The sequence below is a fragment of the Pinus tabuliformis genome, chromosome 9 (assembly GCF_031772625.1).
Source record: "Pinus tabuliformis cultivar Carrire ecotype Pingquan chromosome 9, CPIR1, whole genome shotgun sequence".
In the NCBI taxonomy this organism is placed as follows: domain Eukaryota; kingdom Viridiplantae; phylum Streptophyta; class Pinopsida; order Pinales; family Pinaceae; genus Pinus; species Pinus tabuliformis.
In genome coordinates this window covers 796,669,329-796,690,694 of record NC_142307.1, presented here as the reverse complement: position 1 = coordinate 796,690,694, position 21,366 = coordinate 796,669,329, and the positions used below count along the sequence as shown (strand labels likewise).

At 34.5% G+C, this 21,366-nt stretch overlaps 1 protein-coding gene across 1 annotated transcript; it reads right to left on the bottom strand.

Moving 5' to 3' along the window:
• Window positions 1-14,025: 14,025 nt before the first annotated feature.
• On the bottom strand, window positions 14,026-19,444 carry LOC149151155 (uncharacterized). The gene is made up of 5 exons (XM_089443075.1): window positions 17,967-19,444; window positions 17,628-17,799; window positions 16,918-17,583; window positions 16,167-16,749; window positions 14,026-16,037 (listed from the first exon to the last, which is right to left on the bottom strand). Exons 1-5 carry the CDS (start codon window positions 19,442-19,444, stop codon window positions 14,026-14,028), a joined length of 4,911 nt encoding a protein of 1,636 aa, XP_089299201.1.
• Window positions 19,445-21,366: the final 1,922 nt, after the last annotated feature.

The window sequence follows — 21,366 nt, the reverse complement described above, 5'->3', positions numbered from 1 at the left end:
TATAGACACAGCACTGGCAAGGATATCAGATACTATGGATATGGGCAGAAATAAACGTCAACACATATCAGACACATCAGATTCTGATAAATACAATCGACAACCTGTGGCTGAATTAGCACTAGCACTTATAACTCCAATAGAGTCACAGGGGGGTTGGAGAAAAGTTGAGAAGAAGAAAGGGCGAAAAGTCTGACTTTTCCCCACCTGTACATTAATATTTTAGCATTACATGTTTATTTCTTGAAATCCATACACCCTGCGTGGTGATGAAGGATCAATGCATCTTTTTTTAGCACCATTTTTGAAATTTGTTTACAGCATATGCTGAAAGGCATCTACAACATGTAATTTTTCAATCATAATGAAAGATTACGATTTTTCCAGTGGAAAAAGTGAGTTAATATACTATAATCATAAAATAATCAAAGTAATTATATATAAATATTAAAATAGAGTATTCTATAAATGGTTACTTATATTTTAAATAAAATATAAGTTAAAGGGACATTTATATCTTAATTTAAATTAAGTAAAAAAATTAATTAATTAATTAGTTATCAAAGATATTATATAAATATTAGTTAGTTATACAAGTTAAAAATACAGTAATCTATAAATAGTTATTTATATTTTAAAATATAAGCTAAAGGGACATATATTTATAAATATATATTAAAATAAATAAATTAGTTTCATATTCATAGTCAAAGATTCTTCTCAAAATTGATATGGATCATAGAAGCCTAAATTCAGTAATATTATTTTTCATAAAATTTGCAGTTTTTTTTTTCAATTTTTTATAATTTAATGTTATTTTCTATATTTTAATAAGTTATTTTTGTTTGGCACAAAATTTTTTATCTTGTGAAATGTGTATTGTTTTTTTTTTTTTTAAATAAAATATTTTCTAAATAAAAAACAGTGTCAATCATAATTAAAAACAAAAATGAATATATCTATTTGGTTAGTGGTTAGTTTTAATTAAAAGCATTATAAAATATCAATAATCTCACTTTTATTGTGTTTGTTGGGTTTGTTGTTGATTTTACAACTTAGAAGATGTGGTAAGAATATTTCACTCTCACTCTCAACCATAAATAAAATATTTGGATGTTCATGTGAAATAATATAATTTTATATCAATTAAAAAAATAAAGATAAAAATAATTAAAAGTAAAAAATAAAAATGTGCCGAGCTATAGTCCAATATGAGGGAGATGTGTATCAAGTTGATCCATTTTAAAATAAAAATAAAATATTTTCTAAATAAAAGAAAAATGTCTACTATAGTTAAAAACAAAAATGAATATACCTTTTTTGGTTACTTTAAATTAAATGCATCATAAAATATCTATAATTCTACTCTCATTGTGTTTGTATGATTTGTTGTTGACATTACAACTCAGAAGATATAAAAATATTTCACTCTCACTCTCAACCATACATAAAATATTAACAAAATTCTTTATCAATTTTCAAAAGTAAAATAATTAAAATTATAGAAAAAAATTACATTTTCAGTTTTGAGTATGGAAGACGTATAATTTTAATACTCGTTAAAAATATTTTAAAACAAGATTTAAATAAACTATTTAAATATACATACGGAATATATATATATATATATATATATATATATATATATATATATATATATATATATATATATATATATATATATATAATCAATTATTTCTTAATAAAAATAATAAAAGGAAGGTGTGTAATTCGTTTAATTCTTAATATAAAATTATTATGTGGCATTTAAAAAATATTAATAAAAAAAAGATTATAAATAAAATATTTCAATTATTTTGGCTCATTTTGGATATATTTTTGGTAAGTTTACTTAGTCTACATAGTCTACACAATCCAAGTGCTCAAGCAGAGTTGAATCCATTTATACATTAAAAAATGCAATTTAAACAATGTTTATATTGCACTATAAAAGAAATTTGCACTTCAAGAGATTTGATAAATCCATGGTATTGAAACTATTTTATCATCATTATTTTAAATATGTAAACATGGAACACTTAAGTTTATTACTCCATGGTATTGAAATTATTTTATCATGGAGAATATATCAACTTTTTTTATATTTCCAAACAAATCCATGAAAAACATTGATATTTAAATGTATACATATATTATTCATTATTTTAAATATGTAAATATGGAACATAGTAATAAATAAACACCAAAATTGTTGTATGAGACACTTGTTTATGGGAAAACCCTTTTTAGAGTTGAACCTTTGACTTCTTAAAAAGAAGCACATGTCCTTAACTATTAACTACTTTTTTATTATTTTAAAAAATGTAATATACTTAAGATATGTTATTAAATTTATGATCATAATATTATGTAATAATAGTCATATGACAAATATTATGTAATAAAATCATTAATAATATTGATTAGTTATAGAACCATTATTACATGATATTTATTTACTACATTATGATAATATTTCTAATATTATACCTTAGGTATACTACAAAATCCTTTCTTAGATTTAAGAAGATTACTTAAATTTGATGAGATTTTTTGAAATCGCTAGGAAAAATGAGTATTTTTGTAGATTTTTTCAATTAAAAAGTATTTATTATCATGGACATGCCTCCTATTAAGATTATATCCTTAAATTAGAACGGGTTCCTAGATTTTCAAAAGTTTATCCACATAAAATTTGAGGAACCTTAAATTTGATTTGAGGAGGTTGTTCAAAATTAATTCTATACAACCTCCATTAGTTTGAGAAGGTTATTTAAAATAGATATTGTGTCACCTCATACTCTTAAATTTGGAGAGGGTTCCTAGATTTCCAAGAGTTTATCCACATCAAATTTGAGGAACCTTAAATTATAGTAAACCTCTTTTGATTTGAGGAGGTTGCTCAAAATTGATTGAATACGACCTCCTTTAGTTTGAGATGGTTGTTGTCAGGAAATTTAATTGTTTAAATTATGTTACATTCAATTGTCAATATGTGGTCACAAACTTATAAACACCAACATTGTATGTGTCAAACTAATACATAAATGATTCTCAAGCTATGAAATAACTTTTACAACCTAATTCTCTAAGACATGCATTGGCAATAAAATTCTATCAAAATGAAAATTAAAGGGCTACAAAAGTTTTTTGGATCATTGAGCTTATGTTTTCAAGTGCACTTTTTGAACTCCAATCATAGTCCTTTGTTTGGCATCAGAGGCATTAAATGGTTCTATGATTCCTTAAGAAACACTTTCATTCTTCAACCTTCAGTGCCTAACTTCTTTACACTTAAAAGATAAAATTCAATTAGGAAGAAAGTAAAATGCTACAAGTTTGTTGGATCACTAGGATTATGTTTACAAGAGAATTTTATGAGATTTGATCACAATACTTTGTTTTGCGTTAAAGGCATCAAATAGTTTTTCAATTCCTTAAAAATCACTTTCGTTCTTCAACCTTCAGTGCCTAGCCTCTATAGGAATCCACACTTTTGCAATGGACATACGAAAGTTCAAGAACTAAAATGATAGTGATTTAAAATATTGATCTATAGAATAAAAATAGAAATAGAAATATATCTAATTACCTAATCTAACTAAGAAATAAATGAATTTGCAACACAAACCAGGTAGGGGGGCCTACCTGTTGACTTGCGCTACAAAGGAAAACTATAGTATAAGTACTTTGCTATGAAATAAAACTCATAATAACATCATTTATATTAAAAGAGGAATACACAAGTTCACATTACAATTATAAAGGTAGTCTGGATAGACTCAACATGAATCCACATATACTTTGTCATCAAACTACAATATACACCAACATATGGCCTTCAAATTGGACCATTTGAACAACTTTGTAATACACAAATTGATTTCTTTCTTGGTCAATCCTTTAATATTACAAGCATCGAACTTCAACCTTTAATTTTTATAGATGTTATATAATATAGGGGATGGTGTATTGAACCATGAATAACTCCCAAGGGCATACACACTTGTTAATTGTTTACATTCCAAAAATAGAGTAGGGGGAAATGAAATTAACATATATAAACTTTCGTTAACATGGATAACTAGTTGGAATAACATATTTACATGAGATGGCATGAATGAAAATATCCATGTCACTTTCCAAAACCTTGAAATTGATTAACTATTCAATTGTTGTTGTGGTGTATGCACTGGCACCCTACATTTGACTTGAGCATTAAACGTGATTTGGTGCCTTTATTGTCTACATGGAAGTAATCCAACCAACAATAATCCATCTCAATCCATCTATAAATGAAAATCGTGTGGTATATTTCACCTTGGGGGTGCATAGATATGATAAATAATGATTTGGGTTACTAGATTTTGACTAATGTTACAGGATCTGATGCTCACATTAGAAAAGGAAAGCTTGAGCTCAAATATATTTAAAAATAAGGGAAAATCATTGAATTTAACAACATCACAAATTATCAGCATGTGATGACCATAATGCAAATGATTGTGACAAAAGGGAATGATAATAGGCTACATGAGGGAGTAGAAAGGGAAAAAATCACACTTCTGATAGTTGTAAAGGCCTCAAAATGAAGGCCCAATTTCTCCCCCACACCCGAGATTTTGCAAGTCCTTATGAAATCTTAGGTGAATAGCCAAAGCTAGATCCAACAAGATCCCTCAAAACAAATGAAAACTAACCTCCCCTAATTATCATAATACAAGGGTATATTTCACATATCTCATCTTACTTGTCTCTTTAATCTAGTTTATTACATTTGTAATATTTTTGAACTTTTAATTTAAATTTTAGATCTATGGGTTATAAAAACTACACATAATAAGTAAAAAAACTAACCAATTCATAATAAAACAAAACCATTGTATAGTGGGAACCCAAGGATGATAAGGCCCTTATCTGCTTAATGCCCCAATACCCATGTCCCTATTGTGCAAAAACTCCTTATCATGTCCATATCAATCTTGTATGACAATGATACATTTTAAAGAATCCATGTTGTGTTCATGGCCCTTTAGCTCAAGAAACTCAAGTTAGTGTCCCTTAATTTATTCCTCGACCATGGTCTCAAACTCAACCCTAGTTCACAAAGCTTCAGATTATCCCTAGTGCACAAAACCCCATATCAATTCCCATATCCCACATTAAGAATGATGATATCCTATACAAGATATGTTTTGTGGTTTGAGGCTTTATTCATGTCCCTTGGTCCCTAGAGACTTCATCTAGAGCCTAAGGGCCTTATTTTCCTCCCATGCCCATTGGCAAGGCCTTGAGACCCATTTTTACAATACAAGGCATTTTAGGAGCAACCATATTCCACTTAAAGGCTAGATATCCTCATTTTCCAAACTTTCCCAATGAGGACCACCACTAGTATACATAGATAATATGTATTCAATATATGTGTGTTGGTATATATATACTAGGTATAAGTATCAATATATATGCTAGAATATATAAGAATAATATGTAATATATATATTATATATGTATGTATATATATATATATATATATATATATATATATATATATATAATGTTGATATTTATACTAGTATGTGTAATAATATACATGTAGTAATAGTATATATATATTGAATACATAAATGCATTGGTATACTAGTGGTTGTCAACATTGGGTTAGCACAATACATAGACAAATTAAGAGATTAATACTTTAGTTTAGGGTTGTAAAAGCATCTTAACTTGGTATATTTTAATTCTTTAATCACTATATTAATTCATCTATTAATAAAATGTTATGAGGTTGTCCCTAATATGCTAGTGGTTGTCCTTACACCATGGTTAGGGCCCTAATACAAATCCCTAACATGCCAAACCTCTAATAGTGTCCCTATTATAATTATAGGATAAATATTTCATTGCTTGTGTGATGGTCCTCATTTTGCTACTGACATAATATGTATTCAATATGTGTGTGTGTGTGTGTGTGGAAAAATCTACCAAGATAATATTAATATATCTATAGGTATATACATGGACATATTTACCTAGTATATATCTACATAATATGTTTCTCTCATCTCCTTATGAAAGCATCACTTATACCATTTGCTAAAATACAAGATATGTTCATATTGATTTCCATTCTTATTGCTTTACACAATAAGTCTATGATAGTTTTTAAGTAACTTGTTTTCCCTCAAATTCCTTCTACCAAAAAGTAAAATGCCATCTATAAATGACAAGTGGGTTACCTCAATGGATTCCTTAACTTGTATATCTTTGAAAAATCCATTTCCCTTTGTTTCGATAATCAATCTACTAAGCATTTCTAATACCAAGGGAAACAAAAATGGTGACAAGGGACATCCTTGCTTGTGACCCCTAAATTTCATGAAGAAATGTAAAGCACTGTCATTTATTGACACTTCAAATTTTGTAGATTCCACACACCCCATAATTGAATTAATAGATTGAAGTGATAAACCTATTCAAGGAAAAACTAATATGAGAAGGAGCCTTTTCACTTTGTGATGTTCCTTTGAACGATCAATTTTCATAACTATTATAGGTTTTTTTATAGTTTTTATTTAATGAAGTCCTTCATATGTTTCCTAACAACATAATGAATTTTATTATTAAAAATAAATCCAAATTTTTCTTCTAAAATGAAGTAGATAGTGTTTGTTTCATTTTGTTTCCAATGGTATTCAAGAAAATATTGTAAATAAGGTTTCAAAGGGATATTGTTATGAAATCATTGAAGGTGAATTGTCATTCTTTTTTTAATTGAGTCTTATAAAAACCCCTAATATCTTTCCATATCTTCTTCCATTTTAAATCACCGTAAGAAACTTATTCTACATGAAGTTGTAGAATCCTAAGAAGAATTCCATAATCCAAGCATCAAGGTGTGGAATTTTGGCCATCTAAAAAGTCTTGAGAATATCTTTTAATTCCTCTATTCCTATAACTCTGTAAATTTATTCATATCCTCATTAAAGAATATAGGAAATAATCTAACTATTTTCATAATGTCCCCTATATTAGCTACATCATTCTCCTTAAACAAGGATTGGAAGTGTTGTTTACTTACATGGGAAATATCCTTAAAGGATGAGACTTGTGAACCATATAGGCCTATCAACTCCATAATATAGTTAAATTTCCTTCTATATAAAACATATTTTTGAAAAAAATTCATATTATTATCTCCTAAAAAAATCAATTTAGATGGATTTTAAATGTCCACTTCATTTTTTCCAGCTTTAGAAAGACTTTCTTTTACCTTTAAGATATTTTAACCATTCATCCTCATTGTCAATGAAAATACCATTGTTATTTTGGTCAAAAAGTTCCTATGTCATTGCATCCACAACCTTCAAGTCTTCTTGGTATTATTTTGCTTCTACCTTTTCCCAAACTATATCCACCTTCTTAACTCTAATCATGTTGTTAGAGAATTGAAGCTTTGCAAATTCACCAATGAAAATTTTATACTTTATTGAATTGCTTAGAATTAGATGTCTAAAGATTTCCTCCAAGAGCCAAGAGTGATTAAAATTAAATGGAAATGCGGCACTTTGATTCTCCACCTCAAATTAAAATAGGGTAGGTAGATGGTTATGGTTCCCATAAAAACCTACTAAATGATTTTCATCTACAAATATCCTGAAGGGTCTTCTTAGAAATAAGAAAATGGTTCAATTTCTCCAAAACACTGACCTTGCTACTTTTGGAATTTCACCAAGTTTAAACAACCTTAATTGGTTCAACATCCATCAACATTAAGTCTTCAAATACATGAGTGAAATATTTTTCTAGTGGATCTGATCTACTATCATCACCCTACTATTCTCTTGAATTCAGAGTCAAATATAAGTCAATTCCTATGATCACAAACTCAAGATTCATTGATATTTTAAATTGTTCTAGAATGTAACTAGTTTTTATATGGAGCCTACAAGTTCACAAGTTTAATTATCTCATCTATGTCCTTAACCCTTCCTTCAATCATAATTCTAGAAATGAGACAGATAAAATTAGTAGCCTTAAATCTATCATTATAACTAGTTACTAGAAGATTAGAGAATCCTTGTGCATTCATACCACAAATTTTTTTCTTCTTCAAGATAGAGCAAAGAAACTCAATTTCTTTAGCGTTATCCCAAGGAGAAGCATCCAAACATGTTTGATACTCATTAATTCACAATGTGGGTCCAACCCCAGCTTCCAACTATGCAATATCGAAGTGGAAGGCCCCTACAACTAGTCATTTTTATATTTTATAGTATTTAAATCCTATTCTCTATTGAATTTGAAGGTTATCCATCCCTTGACCATCCACTTATATTGGGAGGAATATCCAAGAATATTTCACAATCTTACTTCTAACCAAAGTATCAGAGAGTCTTCTTTCACCAGTTTGTCAATAATCTTGTTGATCAAGGGTTGGTTCATCAAGACTTCAACCCTATCCATAATACATCAAGTTTGAGCATTAGTTTCACCTCGTCCTTTCTATATATAATACATTTTTTTCCTTTTCTAAGTGTTAACTCATATTGGATTGACTTTCTCTCTAAGATGCATGCTTCATGATTTGACCTTAGCTCCATCCCTAATAACACCTCTCTCACTCTTTCCACAACTTGACTAGAGTTAAGGACTTCAAACTTCACAATATGATCTATACTCAAAATTATAGATATCAGAGACTCGAGCACTTGTAGTACATCAATCCCTGCTTCATTTCCTTTATGGTTGGAGTGAGATGACCTTATCTCATGATCTCTATCATTGATCAATAGAATGTCTAGCTTGATCATTGGCTTGCCATCTCTCACTATATGTCTAGGAATTCAAGGCATCACCTAATAGATTAGGTCCTCCTTAAAATATTATGTGTTTCTCTAGATTTTAACCAACCAATTATGCGTCTAAAAGATGAATAACAAATTCCATGAGCCATCCTTCCCATTGACTATCGTGTCTAGATTGTGAGCCATGGCTTTGATGATAGAGTAGGCCAAAACTCTAGAGTTTAAATCCCTAGAAAATAAATGATACAAAAACCCTAGGATGACCCATTACCTTCATTAGAAGCCTCCAAACATATCCCCCGAGTCTTTCATTCTTAAAATGGCTACCATCATCTAATATAACATACCCATAAAAGATAACACAATAAATGCTATAATAATATATTTACTAACATATTAAATGATATACATTAATAATCTACAAATAGGTATCATTTAATACATTAATAATTATTTATTTATATCTTTACTAAAGTCTCGTAACTTTAGTTTTAATGATAATTTTAACATTGTCATTTTATTATTAACAAGACAACTCTTTTTAGTATTTTACAATTTCTTGGTTTACTAGGTAAATGTAAGTATCTTTTATCCCAATGATACATTTTCGTTATTTATTTATTCTTTCTCTCTTAATGGTGAAGCTTGATATTCCCGAATGCGGGTGTTTGTTAGTCACAAAGTTTTGTTGGAGGCGCGCAAGATGGGCAGGTGGCAGCCCACCTGCGTGAAGCACATGACCCTTGGCAAGGACGACAGGCTTCGCACATTTGCATTTACTCTGCCCACCCTCTGTTTGGTCATAGGAACGATGGTGCTCCGTCTCAGTTTCATTGTTATGGTTCTCTGGTATGCTCTTGGCTCAGTCCAGGTCGCGGTCTTGGGCTTCTCTCCTAGCGAGCGACTGCCTGTAGGCTCCCTTGCAGCTCTGGTGAATGATGAGAATTCCTCCCGTTTGGTCCTGCTCTGCAGAGGTTTTCACGCTTTAAACTGCTTCGGCCTCCCTTCAGCTCCTCCTCCTAAAGCCTTCTGCTTCTCACAGGCTCAGTTTCCTGCTCTCTCGTTGATTTCGTCCCTCGGTAGATCTTCTGCTTGCCCTCCTCCCTTTAATTGCCTCCATCCCGTAAGCATGCTGAAAGAAAGGATGAGAATGATTAGCCGGCGTGGAGGTTCTCGTGGTCGAGCCTCCACCCAGCATATCTCGTCCTCTCTGGATCCCCCTGAAGAAGCGTCGGCCTACCCAGCAACAAGAAGCGGCAGAGGTCGTGGTCGAGGACGGGATAGAGGAGAAGCCTGTCAGCACCATGTGCATCCCACTGCCCGCTATCGTATTCCCTGTTCGCTAGTGAATGCCTCTTTCATCGTTTCTGTTACCATCGAAAGATGTGAGCACAACTCGGTTTCGGGTGCTGTTCATCAGGGGCCTACGGAGGAGCAGAAGGTGGCAAGTCAAACTGCCATCCCGCGCCAAGGTTCTGGAAGCTTGCCCACCACGCACCTTGAGGCCAATGTCGGCCCAAGCACAAGAGGCGAGCCTTCCAGCTCTGCAATCCGCTCCTCTGACTCCATGGACTCCGGTCATTTTGGGTGCAGGGTCATAGAGGAACAGCCAACCACTTCAGATGAAGATTGACAGTCAGCGCCTCTGGTTCCAAGGTTTTGTCTCCGAAGTTAAAGCTCATGCCTGTCTCAGGCTTTTGTTCATGTCTCAGGTCAGGGTCTTTTTGCCTATATCTATGTAAAAATCGATCCTCGAAACAGCAGTGCTTCACTCAGTTTGATAACGCTGTTTGGGTCAGATTTTGTGTCTGTCTGGTATGTTCAATGTCCCTGGATATTATGCTCACTGTTGTAAATCATTTTGACGGTTCCACAGTCAGGATGTCAAGTTTTGCTATATGCCAACCTCATGGCAAGAAATCTCGAGGCTTGCCTCGCTGTAACTTTTTTGTATAAATAATAGGAGTAGACTAATTGAGAAAAAAAAGATGGTGAAGCTTGATATGGATTTAAAATGTCAAGACTATGGCTACCAATTTGGATAACCTAGAAGCCTTACATTCTAAAACAACTCATCTTGAAAATAAGAAAATACATCATTAAACAATAAATATTTCCAAAATTTGGTAAATTTTTGAAAAACAACATTTGAAGGAAAAATTGTTGATACATTATAACTAAGAAGATTCTAAATGTCAAAAGAATACCTTGAAAAAATGATGATTTGAGAGTACCCATTGTTAAACAAATACGAACGTAAAAACAATCAATAAATATGATATTCCATCTCAAAAATCAAGAATTCTAAAAACTTCTCATCAAATAGGTATCTATGTTATTCTCAACTTCTATATCTAAATAATATATGTTTTTGCTAATGATTTTTTATATATTCTTTTTTATATCAATTTTCATTTTTCAATTTTTTTTTTAGTGAACACTGTTGTATTCTTCGTTTCTAGTTTAGCAAGATTTTTTTGACAAGATCATTGTATTTTCAAAAAAAAAATATGATAACCTAAAAATTCACTTTAATTTTGTTTGTGTTTATGTAATTTTATTCTTCGTTTCTAATTTAGCAATAAATATTTTGACAAGATTCTTGTATTTAAAAAAATAGTTATGATAACATAAAAGTTCACTTTAATCTCGTTTGTGTTTATGTAATTTTATTCTTAGTTAAATATTTTGACAAGATTCTTGTATTTAAAAAAAATAGTTATGATGACATAAAAGTTCACTTTAATCTTGTTTGTGTTTATGTATGTTGACAATGCCTATTATTAGCACAAGGAATTTGTTTGAGGAAGGCTCCCCAATACAAAGGCTTGATGCCATTTTATATAATAAGGGTTTGTGGTAATGTTATATGGATTAGTGTAGTGTTCATGCACACAATATAAATAAGCATATCTATAATAAAAAGTTACAAGCTTTCTAGATTGTTTTTTATTCAAAACATTTTAAAAAGTTAACTACATAGTCTATATAAAAAAACTAAACTGTAATTAAAAAAAATACAACATTATAAGAGAAAATCATTATCAATATTATTATAAATATTTTTCCTATAATATTAAAATATTAATTAACTAAAAAAAGAATTTGATAAATTATTTGAATTTATAATACACACACTTCATACTTTATAAGCATTAATTACACCTATAGACATGTTTATTTTGGAATAAGGCTTTTTGAATTTTAATTAAATTATCAATAATCCTTAGGTGTGAATGATAGAGATTTAATCTCCATAGAATATTCATGAATATTTATAATGTTTATTTTGGAATAGGGCTTTCTGAATTGTAATTAAATTATCAATAATCCTTAGGTGTGAATGGTAGAGATTTAATCTCCATAGAATATTCATGAATATTTATAGTAGTATACACAAATTAATATTTGAAATTGATCTCCAAAGTAGTTATGTTTTTTTTTTCTCTGTAAATACTAATTCTATTAAAAAAGGTGAAAAAATATGTACAATGAGGTCAAGACCTCAGAGGAGGCCGAGGCCATTCCTCAACCAAAAACTCAGGGACATTACAGTTTAAACTGTCAACCAGATTTACAATACAGACCTCAGAGATTTGATTTTGGTCCCTGACATACTGACAAAATTTACCAGGACTACAATTATCATAACCTTCAGTGACCTCAAAAACACTGTAGCGACTAGCATAGCTATTTTTAAAACAAAAATTGAAACCTGTGTTGGCTGTAGTTACTGCCTGAAGCATGAGAATGAAACAGACAAGGACATTTAACTGCAAAATCAAAGACACAGGACCAAAATTGCATAGCATGTGAACCAGAAGGCGACCCGTCAGAAAGGAGCAGAGATTAATCCGCATGACTTGGAGAAGCTGGCATGTCCTCCTTTGCCTGGCTTGGTGAAGCTACCCAGGTCACGAGCCCATCTTCGTCCAGAACCGGCGCTCCATCAGGATCAGTAACCAGATGTAAAAAACCAGCTGCTCTTTGAGATGGCCCGCATACAATAACATCTTCCTGAGCTGGGTCAGGCTGCTGAGGCGCTTCCGAAACAGGGGCGTCCTCGTGCATGTGGTCCGCATGAAACACCAACCCAGTCATATCCCCAAGTAGAACACTGTCATCCTGAGAATGTGAGGAAGCGGGTGGAGTCGAACTGAGCTGGTTGCTCTCCTCCTCTGAGACAAAAACGGTAAAATTCACCGTCACCACAGGCCTGTTGAGCCGACTTTGGAATATAAACCTGGAGGTCTGGTAAGAGTTATTCGGGATAAGCCTATCTTGGTCCAAAGGCGGAGATGAGGGAGGAACTAAGGCAATGGGGGCAACATGCTGAGGAGCAGGTTGAGAAGGGCGACCCCTGTTCCCTGACCGACCTCCACGACGCGGGATACCTCGGCTGCGAGGCATTGTATCAGAAGCAAAAGACCTGAGAGAACGATTGAGACAGAGTAAACCCGAAATGGTGGGAGTGCTGATAAAATCCTGACGATTCCAGAGCCAAGCGATTAAGCCGACACGAAAGACCAGACAGGGGAGCTGAGGCGGCCTAGCTTCATAAAGAACAGAGTCATTAACTGCAACAGAGGTGTTGAGCAGATCCATGTTAATGAGCCGAATTGTGTGCAGAGCAGCCATGCTTGCATTGATATCAAACTCACTTCGAGACTGTTCAGGATTTAATTCACCTGCCATGAACCTGAAGCGCCCTCCTTCGTCGCGTACCTTGTAGACCTTCCGCCTGCCATCCGTCAGGCCAGGTGTCTACTTGGCATGATCGATCATTGATTGCAGTTGTGATCACCCGCATCCGGGTGTGTATACTTTATCTGAGATTTGTCCTGAGTGACAATTTCCTGGACTCTGGCGATTTGGTCCTCGGAAACTAAGCTGGCAATAGTACCTTCAAAGTAGCCACCCTTAGCGTCCACTCCAATATTGGCAAGAAGATCAGCAAGCTTGTTTCCTTCCCTTCTGGTGTGTTTGAATGTGATTGCTTGGTGCTGAGAAAGCCAGTGATTGATTAGCTCAAGCCTCTGGGCCATTCTCCAGCTATTGCTTACTTTGTGAATGGGTGAACCATGCTGAAGCTTTATGATCATTCTAATTATGATTTGCGAATCTCCTTCTATGATGAGAGGAAAAAAATCCCTTTCATGGGCTAATTTGAGACCTCTCCATAATCCCTCCAATTCTGCTGAGTTGTTGGTGTCCCATCCTATCGAGCCCAGGAAGATGCATTGAGGATTACCATTATGGTCTCTGAATGCTCCTCGTATCCTGCTTTCCCTGGATTTCCTTTAGAAGCTCCATCAAAGTTGAGCTGGAACATGTCTATGGGCGGCGGAGTCCAATTGCTTGATTCCTGACTCTGCATATTGGGGTTCTTTTTATTAATTGAGTTTTGGTTTATCTGAAGCCTCCAATTGTCCCATACTGTTTTTTCCTGAGGTAATGTGGGAAGATCGTCTGAGTACCATTCTCTAATTGATAGAGTCTCCATGATGTTCTGATGAAATTTGTTCCAGATTTTTTCTAGAGGCATAGTTTGATCTTTGAATATTCTTCTGTTACGCTCTTTCCATATGTTCCACATCAGTAAGCCAGGTATAAGATGCCACAAGGTGTTAAGGAGATTACTTTGAAATGGCTTTTGACTCCAATTGCGTATGGTGGCTTTGAGATCTCCTTGCACTCTGCCCTCTTTTTGACAGCGGAAAGCAACCTTCTCCCAGAGTTTCCTTCCAGTTTGACAAGTTTGCATAAGATGTAGGGTTGTTTCCTCCTCTTGCCTGCATATGTGACATATAGATGGGCCCGAGAAGCTTCTTTTCCTGAGATTATCCCACGTTAGAATTCTGTTGTGACAAAGGAGCCATAGAAATGTAGAAACCTTCGGCCAGTTGGAAGTGTGCCAAATTTTGTCCCATAAATTATCTTTGTTTAGCTGCTCTTGGATTATTATGTTGTACGCTTCCTTTGTAGTAAAAATTCCTTTCTCTTCATAACCCCATCTTAAAATGTCCATTTCTTCTGAGACAGTGATTTGCCTCTTTTGTAATTCTGTATTGAGATGTTGCTGAGTTTGTGCAGAGCTATTCAGTAAAAATTGATTTGCATTTTTCCATTGCCTATGTTCTTGAGCTGTAGCTGTGTTCCAAAATTGATTGACTTTGGCTAATTGATTTATCTCCCGCTCTGAAATTGGATGGTCTTGGAGAATGTCTCTTATTTTTGGTAATTGCTGCCATGAGTCCTCCCAAAATCGAGCAGTTGTTCCACTTTTAATTTCCCAAAAACTGTGTTCTTGTATGAGACTCCTGTGTTGTATAGCCGAATTCCAGATTACCGATCCCGTACTTATCTCTGTCATTCGTATTCTTTCTTCCATGGGGCAGTTGCTTGCATATTTAGCTGTCCAAAGGGAGGCCCATGGAGTATTAGGATGGGCCAGCCATCTCCACCAAATTTTTGCACCCATTGCTTTATTGTTGTGCTCAGGATCTCTTAGACCAATACCTCCTGCTTTCTTAGGAAGACAAACTTTATCCCATTTAATTAAAGCCCATTTACGATTTTGGCCTGAGCTTCCCCACAGAAAGTTGCGCTGGAGATTCTTGATTTCTTTGAGAACCCATTTGGGGGCAGCCAGGATGGAGAAAAGATAGAGGGGCATGGAGTGAAGGACTGCCTTGATAAGAACGATTCTGCTAGCCATATTCAGAGCTCGATTGGTCCAAAGGGATAGTCGAGTCTCTAGTTTTTCCAACAATTGCTTCCAGGAAGAATGTTTGAGAGCTGAGGCCATTAGAGGGGCACCGAGATACTTGGAGGGAAGGGAGGCACTGGTGAAACCCAGAATTCGACCAATAGCTTTCTGGGTAGGAACAGGGGTATTAAAGAAAAAGATTTGGGATTTGACTCGATTGATAAGGGCACCAGAAGCATCAGAGAATGTTGACAGGATTGATTTGAGGAGGCGAGCTTCCTGCACCGAAGGATGGCCAAAAAGCATATTATCATCTACAAATTGCTGGTGGGAGTAGGCAGGGGAGTTGTTAAAAGAAAGACCTCTTAATTGCTGATCTAGCCTAGCAGCGGTGATGCTTCTACCCAATCCCTCAGCCATTATTACAAAGAGAAAGGGAGACAAGGGGTCTCCTTGCCTTATACCTCTGGAGGGACGGTAAGTAGCCGAAGGAATACCATTAATTAACACAGAGAAGAAAGCTGAAGATAATAGGTTAAAGATCCATCTGACCCATGAGTGCGCAAAGCCAAAGGCAATAAGAATTTTTTGTATATAGACCCAACTGAGACTATCAAAAGCTTTAGATAAATCTAGCTTAAGCAACATACCTGGCTTCTTGGTTTGCTTTAAGGAGTGGATTATCTCATGAGTTAAAATAATCCCGTCCATTATTTGTCGTCCTTCTACATAACCTGATTGCTCGGGCGAGATAATAAGAGGGAGCAGCGGCTTTAATCTTGTTGCTATTACTTTTGAAGTAATTTTATAGATGATATTACACAGAGCAATAGGTCTGTACTTGTCAGGAGTGTTGGAATCTTCCCCCTTTGGAATTAAGGCTATGAAGGTAGCATTTAAGCCTGGATACATCCATCTGAGAGCCCGGGATTCCTCCACGACTTGCCAGACCTCATTCTTTATCAAGTCCCAGAATTTATGAAAAAAATTCGACGTGAAACCATCCGGACCGGGCGCTTTCCCTTCCTTCATTTGTTGAACTGCCTCTTCAACTTCCTGTAAGCTAATAGGCTTAATGAGAAGACTATTATGTTCCTCTGTTATTATCCTGGGTATGTTCTTTAGAAGCTTATTGATAGCCGGCATTCTGTTTATGTTGGGTTCCTGATGAGCTTTCTTAAAATAATTGAGAAATTCCCCTTCAATGTCGTCATGAGTTTCAATTTTATCCCCCTGTTCATTTTTAATGTGAGTGATGTAATTTATCATTCTGCGCTGCACAGTAGTTTTATGAAAAAAATTTGTGTTCTTTTCTCCACTTTTTAGCCATCTGATTCTTGATTTCTGTCTCCATAATGTTTCCTCCTGTTTGTCCCTTTCTAAAATTCTAGATTCTATAGCTTGCTCCTGTTTGGTAAGTTCCTCCGTGCGCCCAGCGGTGATAATGGTTTGCTGGATTTTCTTCATCTCTGAGTTGAGAATGGCTTGAGCTTTAAAGATGTTGCCAAAAGTGTTATGATTCCATTGTTTGATTGCCCCTTTTAGATGCTTGAGTTTTTGCTGGAACCTGGACATTCTAGTGCCTTCAGCCGGATTGAAGTTGAGCCAGGTTGATCTGACTAGCTCTTCAAAGTCCGGGTGAGATAACCAAAATTCTTCAAATCGAAAGGGGCGTTTGAGATTGTTGCCTGGCCTGTTCCATTGTAGTTCGATAGGCCAGTGATCTGATCCAGAGATAGGAAGAATAGATGCTGTGAATTCCCCTCCTAAGTGAGTTGCATTATCTGAGATGAGGAATCTGTCAAGACGCGAAGCAATCTGCTGCAAACCTTCCCTTTTGTTAGTCCAAGTGAAGAGGCCGTTGCTTGTGGGAATATCTATCAACCAGTTGTTATTAATGAAATTTTTTAGTAGATTGCCATCACTATTTGCTCTGCTTCTACCGCCTTGTTTTTCTTCCATGTTGGCTGTCATGTTGTAATCGCCTCCAGAGATCCACAGTGGGTATGGCCTGTCTTTGTTGAGTTCTGACAATGTATTCAGGATTTGAGCTTTTTGAGCAGTATCCTGAGGAAAGTATACATTAGTTATCAGTCCATGGGTATTAGTACCTGAGAGGTGGAAAGTTGCCTGGATGAAACTTTTGTTAGCTTGTATATTGTTAAGTTGGATGGCCCGGCATCCCAAAGGATTGCCAGTCCTCCCGAAGCTCCCTGAGCATCAACAGCTGTAACTAGCCCTCCTGGCCAAGCTTTCGCTGCTATTTTTTCCAAAATTGTTGAGCTGCATTTCGTCTCCTGCAAAAAGAGTATACTTGGTTTTTCTTGCATCAGCATATTTTTTAATAATCTACCTTTCCTCGGGCCATTGAGCCCTCTGATATTCCATGATATCAAATTCATTGAGAAGGGTGGGGGTTTGCATTGAAATACTTGGTCAGTTTGGCATACCTCCCTGACTCCACTAATATCTCTCCAATCTTGATAGTTCTCTCAAGTGTTGTTTTTCTGCCTCTCTTCTTATTGTCCTTGGTGATAAATTTACCATCCCATGGACTTCCTATTTGGACTCCTAGAGAGTATTTCTTCTGTGCTCTGTTCAAGACTTCTACTAGGTTATCCACTTGTCGTTCTGGTATTTTTTCAAAATTCCCTGTTTTGCATGCTTGTTCCAAACCTAGTATGTCCAGCTCCCCTATATCTAAGGGCTCCAGATCTTCTTCCATGTTTTGAGGTTCTTGAGAGGTATCCACTCGTTCATTTGATGATTTTTCATTTGGCTGCGTGTATTCAACGTCCATTCCTTGTGATTGCCATGGCATGGATTTGGTTTGAGATATCAAGTTTGCTTGCTTTTGAGTTTTCTTTCCTGTTTGCCCTGAAGTTTCGCCTGGTTGTTCTTGATGGGCTTCTTTGTCCTTCTCCCTTTCCTTCTCCTGATCTTGCTCATCATCCTTGGACAGTGCTTCGAAACTGTTGCTCGTTGTAGACATTGCCTTATTGACTGCATTTACCTTGGGATTGCCTGTTGCTTTCTTGTTTCCTCTCCTTCGATTTGTTACCTTAGTGAAGCCATCTGTTGTTTGAGTGTCGGGACTGTCTTGGGAGGAGGGTTTCTTATTTTGAGGACAATCTCTATAGAGATGCCCTATATCATGGCATTTCCTGCATCTAAAGGGCACATGTTCATAGTCTATAACTTGAATCCACTCAGAGTCTTCATGAAAGAAACTTACCGTGTCTGGCAACGCTTGCTTGAGATCCATATAGACACAGATCCGAGCATAGGATGTGTATCTGCATGATTTTGTTTCTTCTGCAACCTTTACGAACTCGCCAAGTGCGTTCCCAATCTCTTGTAGAGATTTTTCTTCCCAGTATTCCCACGGCAGTGAATAAAGCCTTATCCACACTGGCGCAGAGCTCAGATCCTCCTTGTCTGGGTTGAATCTTTCGACCCAACCTTTGAGATATAATCCTGCGGAGTTGAAAAAATAAGGACCCCCATCCAATATCCTATTGCGATCTTCCAGGCAATTAAAAACTGCTGTAAAGAAGCCCTTGGCTCCTAAGTGCAGAGTGATGTGCCCCTTTGGATGCCATTTAGTATTGATCCAACTTCTCAGCGCTTTCTCCGTCGGCCATATTCCTATGAATTTACCGATCAGCGCGTGATCTCTCATGTATTGTATCCTAGCATTGATACGGTCACTCGGGAACTCCACCCTTGGTCTGTGGGCAGCTACAGGCTTGCAAGTTGAAGAGCTTGCCCTGTTCCTTTCTTCTGCATCAATGTCCTTTCCTTTCTGCTTTCTGTGGTCCATGGTACCGCCGCTCAGTTCATTTTCATTCTCCTTGTCTTCCGTATGCTGTGTTCGGTTGTCCGAATTGGGGGGAGGCCCCTGGCCCTCCCCCTGAGGAGGTTGCATTTTGCCTTGTTCCTTATGGGCGCTTCTCCTTGATCGCTGGTTCGCCTGACTCTGCCGGTTGTACCGAGATTGACAGGCCTGCCGTTTGCAGGTTTCGCAGAAACCCTAGGGCTGGTTGCAGCAGCCGTAGGTCATCGAGCGACTGCCATGTCTCTGAGAATTTTTTCAACGTGCCAATGCCATTTATCTCCAAAGTAGTTATGTTATTTTCACCCTTCTAATTAAATTGATTAATTAGAACAAAATGTCATATGAGAAGTGTCATGTGGAGTGAGTTGTGGCTTTTTAGGCATGTGGTATTTATATTGTACCAAATTTTATTTACAAATTAAAAATATCCATGGTAAAGTGGAGGTAAATATCTATGATAAAGAATTTTGTTCTATATTTTTTAAAATCTATATGTTTAACATACACATTAATTCATTTAATAATAATAAAGCTATAATTTAGTTAGGGTTTATTATTATTTTTTTTTTTTAACAATGTGAGATGTATCATGAAGTAAGTGTTATGATGCAAGAGTTTTGATGCTTATTTTGTATTGATGTCTATCTGCATGATTTAATCTATATGGTTGAGATAGTAATATATCCAAATTCATATGTCAACTTCTATCCTATTAATTTCGAACTTAATATATAGAAAGTTATCTGTGTCACTCATAAAGTAAACTTTTTTGTAAAATCATTAAGGTTAAAAATATGGTAACAAAAAAAAACATAAAATAATAAAAAATGTTATATGTTTTTTCAAATGTAGTGCTTTAATTTTAAGTATATTCATTCATAATATATTGCACAAGTATCAACTTGTACAACCACATTAATAAAGTGTTTGATATACTTTCACAAATGCCATTTTCTATATGTCAATTTCCATATGAAATGTAGAAAATGACACTAATGGGTATATATCAACCACTTTATTAATGTGATTGTGCTAATTAACCACCAACATATCTCGGTAAGATTAGTAAACCATAATTGACTATTATTAAATATGATCAAACTATACTTAATGACCATTGACCATAATTAACTACAACTAATAAAAACTAAACTATAACAAGTTATGATTGATTACCATTGAGTATAATTAACAAAAAATAATTATAATTAATGAACACTTCTATCTAAATTGATATATCAACTTATTTATTATATAAAATATATAAAAATAATAAAAGTAATAAAAAAATTATATCTAATAATAATAGTGCCATTCACAAACTTAATTTTCTTATAAAAAATCAATAAGATTATATCTAAATGGATGTCAACTTACTTCTTATAAAAAATCAATAAGATTATATCTAAATGGATATCAACTTACTTAATATATAAAAATAGTTAAAAGATTATACCTAACAATACCAGCCCGATTCACAAAGTTAACTTTCTTATACAAAAATCAATAAGGTTAAAAGCATGATAGCTAAAAAGAAATGCATTTTTAAATTAGTGCACATTAATTTTTAAATATACATTCAGAATATATTTTCTTTCTTTAGGTTAACTTTTCAACAATATGCAAGAAGGTTAAAAGCACAATCGTGAACTAAAGCAAATTACTTAAACAGTGAAAGTTTGGACATGTTTTCCTTGTGCAAACCACCCTACACTCAAAACATACGTTCCATTTAGAAATGATGATTCAAGTTTTGGCATGTTTTAAATTGGTGCAAAATATATTTTCATTTTATAAACTTTATGTATCTCATACACCAATTGTTGTTCATGTTGGTCGAGGTCACCCGCGTTAATGAAAATCTCGTCTATTGTGGCTACATTTCTTGTAAAATGATCGGATTGTTGTTCCGCTTCTGTTTCAACAAAATTACCATCTGTACTATCAAAGTTGATGTACTCAAATTAGTTATTTTGCAGAATAATAAGCTCCTCCTCATTGGGGAAATAGCG